General features: G+C 49.7%; 1 protein-coding gene across 1 annotated transcript; it reads left to right on the top strand.

Annotated features, from left to right (window-relative positions):
- Positions 1-3874: 3874 nt before the first annotated feature.
- Positions 3875-7828, top strand: LOC120440342. The gene is made up of 3 exons (XM_039612695.1): positions 3875-4286; positions 4334-4856; positions 7675-7828. Exons 1-3 carry the CDS (start codon positions 3875-3877, stop codon positions 7826-7828), a joined length of 1089 nt encoding a protein of 362 aa, XP_039468629.1.
- Positions 7829-8284: the final 456 nt, after the last annotated feature.

The raw sequence follows: 8284 nt of genomic DNA, 5'->3' as shown, positions 1-8284 counted from the left end.
CAGTGTACGATCAGCCAAGCTCATCCAAAACTCTTCCACATTTTCAGAACAGTGGAGGGGAAGCTTTAGTAACTTCCTAAAAGTCATACTCAGACAGACACGCCCACTTCAGAGAGCTGGATAGAGGTCACAAATAATCATTGAACACATTACACATATACACTCAATGGCCACTTTGTTAGGTACACCCGAAAGAAATGTTTCAGAAATTTCTGATCTACAGTTTACAGAGAAGAAAATACCCAGTGAGCAGCAGTTCCTCTCTCTGAAAATGCCTTATTCATGTTAGAGGTCAGAGGAGAAAGGCCAGACTGCTTCGAACTGATAGGAGGGCAAACTGATTCAAATAACCACTTGTTTCAAACGTGCATGTCTGAATGCTCTTATTCTACTATGGCTGTTTCAAGCAGGATAATCTGCCATGTCACAAAGTGCAAATCATTTCAAACTCATTTCTATGACAATGAGTTCATTATATTCAAACGGCCTCTACAGTCACCAAATCTCAACCAATGATGGTGAAATGGGAGATTCGCATCATGGATGTTCAGCCGACAAATCTGCAGCAACTGTGAGATCCAGCACCTCACCAAATCTGCACCACAAAGAATTAAAGATGTCTTGAAGACAAAGGAGGGGTCCAACCCAGAACAAGCAAGGTGTACCTAATAAAGTGTCTAGGGAGTGTAAACATTTCTTTTAAATTATCCATTTATTAATTTACTGACTGGTAGTTATTTAGCTTTTTTAAATGCGGCCAGGTGTGACTGAACACCTTTAAGATACTGGTAATGAAGCACTGCAGGCTGTTATACCCGTTTCAACAATATTTTTCACCAGCTGCGTGTGGCAGTTTGAAACAGCTGTAAATATATCTGCAGTCGAACATATTCAACAACTGTGAACTAGTTTGTTTCAAGTATAATCCCTGCCCTCTGCCAAAAGAGGAGACTATGCTCTATGGTGAAATTAAAGATATTGGGTCATTTTTTTAGCTTCCAATATCAGGTAATATCATTAACTTCAGAGGCATTCAACTTCTCCGTGCAAAGACCCAGGAGAGGTTCTCTTCGTTATTCACTAATATGTTCCCATACAAACAAGACAGCACGGTATGAGCGTCATTAATTCCCAGCATCTTTTCCTTCTCTAAAACAGGAGGTCGAGCAGAGGACAGTCTCTCTCCACCTTGTCTGAAAAGTTTCTTCCTTTTTACTAACCATTACTTATTCCCTTCAATCCCAAACGTTCATGCAGCCTCAGTGAAGACCACTGGGACAGTGCTGCAAGCACATTTCCCTGACGGGAGCCATCTGCCGGCTTCTCCCCTCCTGTCATTAGCCCATCTCTGCGATGATTCCCAACACATATCATTGGCTGCAATCTGTCTGTCTGCCTTTAACGCCAACCAAACATCTGAACAGCCGAGATCTCTGATGGGTGGAGGGCTGGAAACTTCTCCTGCCAGTCTGCCTGATAAGCCGTGCTTTACTCCTCTCCTTATTCAACCTCTTCAGTTTCCCCTATGTCCAGTGCAGATATACTCCTTTGCTTTGTTTCATCTTCAAAGGAAAATTTCTGGTCGTGGCGTTACTCCTCTATTCTGTTTGGCAGTTTCTCTCGATGGCCTCTGCCACTGATATTTCCTCATTCTTCCTCCATCCCCTTTCAGCCTCCACCCCCCCCACCTCTTACCATTTTTGTTCCCGCTGGCAGGGTGCAGCCATATATTTGTCTGTTCCTGCGAGGGAGTGAGTGATGCGTGTGTCGTCCGTGGTGGCAGAGGGAGCAGCAGAGCCTGACGTGAACATACGCTTTGAGAGCTCCCATTTATAACTCCTTCTCCTAATGAACAACATGCTGAATGCAACACGGATGCAATTACCTTCAGGAACTCATTTTCATAAGGATAAACAAAAGTGCTTGCTCTCACTACAAAGTGGAAAAAGTCAGAATGGGAAGATAATGGGCCCCTGGCAAAAATTAAAGGAAATTGAACTTCTGTGCTAAAGAGGCTAGCGCTTGGACTGTGGTGCATTTTCTACTTTCCGGCAATAATCCTGGCAACCTGAAGCCGGGGGGGAGTCGTAGCCAGTTTTGCCATCTGCATCTCTGACCTCACAGTGTGTGTCAGCAGGCAGGTTTGCACCTCCTTCCCTTGGTTTTCCATCATCGCCATGTTACGTCCTTTTTGCTTTGTGGCATGTATGCATGAGCTTACGTAAGGGATTGGCAGATCCCTTCATCGCTAGGTTTTGCTCTCGGATTACGTTTGCTCGTGATGGACCGGAAAAAAAAAAATGAAAAATGTTTTTTTAAAAATGACATCTGTAAACTCTTGATGTTGCTCTGCATACAAACAGGAAGGCGAGTTAACACTATTAAGCTATTTCTGCTATTTCTGCTTCCACACCTGCTGCACACACTTATTCCACTCCCCTCCACCCCCACTCTACCCCACCCTCCCCACTTCAAAATGTACACAGTAAGGAGGCATCAGCAGGTTAATTAGCAGGAAGAATATGGTTAGGGGTTTGGAGACGATGGAGACAAACAGGAGGCACTCACTCTCCTTGGCCCCTGTCCTCACTGGCAGATGCTGCCACTGCCAATGCCACGACCCCACTCAGCACACTTCTGCAGAGACAGAAAGAAAAAAAAATGGGAGCAACACAGAGACAGTTGGAAGAAGCAGCTTTGGGCATATAAGAAAAAGGACGGATTTCATCAGCCCTCAACCAGGAATCTGTCTTGCTGTCGTTTATGCATATAAAGCTCCTCAGTGTTGGAGCACTGGTCTACAGAGCCATACCCATATGGCCAATGTGTTCAGTGTGGTATTGCAGAGAGAGGAAAGGAGGCTCCCCAGAGAACCTCTCGTTCCAGCCGAGGAATCTCAAGGTCATTTGGTGGAGAACAGTGCAACATGATGGAAGACGGCAGAATATTAGCATCACTGCATGGTGACATGTGACGGGTATTTTTTCACAGCGCCATGAGCTACCATGAGCCATTGTGTAAACAAGCTTAAGCCACAAGTTACAGTAAGATCGAATGTTGTCCTTAAGCTGTGCAGTGTAGCTCAACCACTGCCGCGTCCTATTGTCCTTTTAGGGAAGAAATGGGAGGTGGGCGGCAAACTGGAGGAGGTACAGGTGTTTGATAGAGTGGCTTCATTACCTCGACTGAAGGGCAATCCGCCTCGAGAAGAGAAGAGAAGAGAAGAGAAGAGAAGAGAAGAAGAGAAGAGAAAAGCTTAATCCACTGTAAAAAAAGAAAAAGAAAAAAAAAAGTAGAATTTATGGTAAATTACTGGCAGCTGCGGTTGCCAGAACTTCACCATGGAAAATATAGTGATAATGCAGAATACATAACGGTATACTTTGCTGCTTAATGTAAAATTCACAATAAAGAACCATAAAGCTGTTCATAGTAATTCATTTAAAAACAACAGACATTCTGTTAACCCGATTACAGTCTTGCATTGTTAAATTCAGTGAAACTGTATAAAATAAATATAAAAAAGTTCAATATTACGGTAAATTGCTGGCAGCTGTGGTTGCCAGAATTTCACTGTGGAGAATATAGTGATAATGCAGAATACATAACGGTATACTTTGTTAATGAATGCAAAATTCACTGTGTTCAACTGTTGTTTTTTGTACAATAATTACACTGAAGTAAAAAACTAATATTGTGGCGGACCACCAGGTGGCTCCACTCACACCCAAGTTGAAAGGAAGTGCTGGGGTGGAGATTTTGGCGCTTACTGTATGTGAAGTTTGTGAGAGTCAGTTAATAAAGTTGGAGTGAGACACTGAGACCTTTCCTGTCGTTATTACATACCTCCACATTGGTGACCCCTGTGGCGAACATGCTAAGGCTCGAAGACGAAGCCAGCTCCGGCCTGGAAGCATCGGCTGCCGCCGGACTTCCACCTCCGCCGATGGCTGCGTTTGCTGTGGCGCTTAAATTGCCGGATTTTTGGCTTCACGACCCTCCTTCATGGTTCGTGCACGTAGAAGCTCAGTTTGCTCTTCGTGGAGTTTCAGCCGACGATACTAAATACCACCATGTGGTGGCCTCACTTGACCCGCTGTCAACCCGCCGCGTGATGACTCTCCTCCGGGACCCCCCAGCCCAAGGCAAGTACACCGCCCTCAAGGCGCTGCTGCTGCGGCGTTACTCCCTCTCTGATGCTGAGCGAGCCGAGAAACTCCTTTCCCTCGCGGGCTTGGGCGACGGCACAGCTCTCGAGCTCATGGAGAGCATGCTGTCGTTACTGGGCGCGGACGACGGAGGATTCCTCTTCACCCACCTCTTTCTCCGACAGCTGCCGGCTCCAGTGCGCGCTGGCCTTGCCAACTCCCCGCTATTGGCCACGAAAGATTACCGCTCCCTTGCGGAAGAGGCGGATCGCATCCTCCTGGCTACCAGAAGTTTCGGCGTCCAGGCGATTGTCCCGGATTCACCAGCCGTTTCCCCCGCCCCCTCACCGATGCTCCAGGGGCCCTCCGACTCGTCCACGGTGGCTGGAATCGCTGCATGGCGGCACCGCGGAAAAGGGCTTTGTTTTTATCACCAGCGTTTTGGAGCGAAGGCACGGCGCTGTCTCCCGCCTTGCAGTTTCCAGACCCAGGGAAACGGGCACGCCAGCGCTCTGTAGCAGCCGCGACCGCTGGCAACAAGGAACGGCTGCTGTTCATAGAGGACTCACGCTCGGGGAGGCGTTTCCTGGTGGACTCCGGCTCACAGAAGAGCCTTCTTCCCCCGGCTGGCTCGGACAGGCTAGCTGAGGGCTGCGGGCCATTGCTAACTGCGGCTAATGGCTCCCCCATCAAAACCTTCGGTGAAAGGTTGGTGACTGTTCGCTTTCATGACCGTGACTTTCAGTGGAACTTTGTTGTTGCTGCTAGCTCTGTGCCTATAATAGGCGCTGATTTTCTTTGTGCTCACGGACTGCTGGTTGATGTTGCTAACAGACATTTAATTGATGCTGTGTCATTTTCCTCATTACCCTGTTTGACTCGGGGTGCCCAGCCCGTGGTGCATGCTAACTCAGTAGATTCGGGTGACGCTTTTCAGTGTTTGCTTTCTGAGTTTCCCTCACTCACTGTCCCCACTTTCTCGAGCACTGTGACGAAGCACAGGGTGGAGCATTACATAACTACAGTAGGGCCCCGGTGTTTTGCGGCAGCGCCTCGCCTCGACCCTGCCAAACTGGCTGTCGCTCGGGAAGAGTTTGCCACCATGGAGCGCCTGGGCATCGTGCAGCGTTCGAATAGTGCCTGGGCTTCCCCGTTACACATGGTGCCCAAATCTGACGGTCGGTGGCGACCTTGTGGGGATTTCCGCCGTCTCAATAACGTCACAGAGAACGATCGTTATCCCATTCCCCACATCCAAGATTTTTCCGCCCATCTTGCGGGGACCTCGGTTTTTTCGAAGATCGATTTGGTACGGGGATATCACCAGGTTCCCGTGCGCACGGAGGATGTCCCCAAAACCGCCGTCATTACACCTTTCGGCCTTTTCGAGTTTCTGCGCATGCCTTTTGGCCTGAAAGGTGCCGCCAAAACCTTCCAGCGGTTGATGGACTCGGTCTTGCGCTGGCTGCCCTTTGTTTTTGTATATCTTGATGATATACTGGTGGCCAGCGGCTCGGAGGAGCAACACATGTTCCATCTGCGTCAGGTTTTTCGGCGTTTGGCGGAGCATGGACTGATCATTAATCCGTCTAAATGCCAGTTTGGGTTGCCGGTTCTCGACTTCCTCGGGCACCGTATTTCCGCCCAGGGCGCGGTTCCGTTGCCTGACAAAGTCCGAGCTGTTTCAGATTTTCCGCGTCCCACGAATGTTAAGGCACTGCAGGAATTTTGGGGGATGGTGAATTTTTACAACCGTTTTCTCCCCAGAGCGGCACATCTGCTGAAGCCCCTTTATGGGGCGTTAAAATGTAAGAAGGCTAATGACTCCGTTGACTGGATTCCGGAAAGCATCCAAGCGTTTTCTGATGCTAAGTCAGCATTAGCTAATGCTGCCCTTCTGGCCCACCCATCCCCGTCGGCCCCAATTGCGTTGACCACCGATGCGTCGGACATAGCGGTGGGTGCGGTGCTGGAACAGCGAATCTCGGGTGTCTGGCAACCGCTCGCCTTTTTCAGCCGTATGCTACGTGACAGTGAGCGCAATTACCGCGTTTTTGACAGGGAGCTACTGGCTCTCCACCTGGCGACTCGTCATTTCCGTTTTTTTCTTGAGGGTCGTCACTTTACCGCATACGTGGACCACAAACCCTTGACGTTTGCCATGTCCAAGGTTTCTGATCCATGGAGTGCACGCCAGCAGCGCCAGTTGGCAGCCATTTCTGAGTTTACCACGGACATTCGGCACGTGGCTGGTAAATCCAATCATGTGGCTGACTGTTTGTCCCGTGCGCTGGTTTCTAACGTCTTTCTCGGCATAGACTACTACCCATCAGAGCAGTGACCCAGACATCCTCGCGCTTAAGTCCACGCAGACGGGCCTCATACTGGAGGACAGACCCGTGCAGAACGGCTGGTCTGTGACGTTTCCACCGGCCGCCCTCGCCCGGTGGTTCCCGTTTCCTGGCGTCGTCAAGTTTTTGACTCGGTACATGCTCTCTCTCATCCGGGGGTCCGGGCCTCTGTTAAACTGGTAAGCTCTAAATTTGTTTGGCCGGGCCTTCGCAAATCGGTTAAGGAATGGGCGGCGGCGTGCATTCCTTGCCAGCGTGCGAAGGTTCATAAACACACCAATGCGCCCCTGGAGCAGTTCTTCATACCCGGCAAACGTTTCGATCATGTGCATGTCGATCTGGTGGGTCCTCTGCCGCAGTCACAAGGTTTTACGCACCTTTTGACTATTGTTGACCGCACCACCCGCTGGCCTGAAGCGGTCCCCCTGGCGTCCACTACCGCAGCAGTGGTGGCCAAGGCGTTTTTGTCAACCTGGGTCTCGCGTTTCGGCCCCCCCCGACATTACCTCAGACAGAGGCCCCCAGTTCATTTCCGAGCTTTGGTCGGCCATGGCTGATGGACTGGGGGCCAAGGTCCACCGCACAACCGCATACAACCCGCAAGCTAATGGGATGTGTGAACGGTTCCACCGGTCGCTTAAGGCTGCTTTTCGCGCCTCCTTAAAGGATGGAAATTGGGTTGACCGCCTCCCGTGGGTTTTGCTTGGGCTGCGCTCTGCGGTTAAGGAGGATCTCGGCGCTTCCCCAGCTGAGCTAGTGTTTGGTCAGCCCCTCCGCGTGCCTGGAGAATTCTTGCCCGAGAACCCTCCCCCCTGCTTCGATCCATCGGTGCTATCTCTCAACCCGCTTTTGCACTCGCTTCGGGTTCCTGGTCCAGTGCACCATTGCCTGCCTGACGCTTTTGTTCCAAAGACTTTAGAGACTGCTAAGTTTGTTTTTGTCAGGCACGATGCCCACCGGACACCGCTGCGGCCGCTGTATGACGGCCCATTCAGGGTTATCGAACCGGGCCAGAAACATTTTGTTTTGGATTTTGGGGGTCGTAGGGAGACTGTGTGTGTTGACAGACTTAAACCTGCACATGTTCTTCCGGACAGTCATGTAGTGCCGGCCCAGGCCCCTCGCCGTGGCCGCCCTCCTTCGATGGGGTTAACAGACTCTGGTTTTCCCCCCAGGACTACCCCCCGCCCACCGGCGTTTGAGCCTCCTCCTGCCTTTCCTGCTCGCCTTCGCCAGCCTCGTTCACAGGGTGGACCTTCCTCTGCCTGTTCTCTCCCTCCCAGGTTCAGTCATTCGGGCCGTTTGCTTAGGCCCAGGGTCCTGGACTGAATAGAGACCTCACTGTGTGTTCAGGAGGGGGTATGTGTGGCGGACCACCAGGTGGCTCCACTCACACCCAAGTTGAAAGGAAGTGCTGGGGTGGAGATTTTGGCGCTTACTGTATGTGAAGTTTGTGAGAGTCAGTTAATAAAGTTGGAGTGAGACACTGAGACCTTTCCTGTCGTTATTACATACCTCCACAATATAATGTAAACCTGTTGTCAAAATACATTTTTTAATAAACTTGATTACTGTCTCCTGTTGAAAAAGCACAGAAGAGGGGAATAATACAATACATGTTTTTTATTTTTATTTTAAAAGTTCATATTTACATTCAATTACTGGCAGCTGTTGTAGCCAGAATGTCCCCGAAAAAATTAAAGTCCAACAAATGAGGTAATAAAGATTATACAGCTGACTGGCATAAAAATTTACATTTGTTTACTTTTTGTTATAATTTGCTAG

Source organism: Oreochromis aureus, linkage group 1, assembly GCF_013358895.1.
Source record: "Oreochromis aureus strain Israel breed Guangdong linkage group 1, ZZ_aureus, whole genome shotgun sequence".
Classification (NCBI taxonomy): Eukaryota; Metazoa; Chordata; class Actinopteri; order Cichliformes; family Cichlidae; genus Oreochromis; species Oreochromis aureus.
The sequence above is the reverse complement of the archived record's forward strand: the minus strand, read 5'-3'. Positions and strand labels throughout refer to the sequence as shown.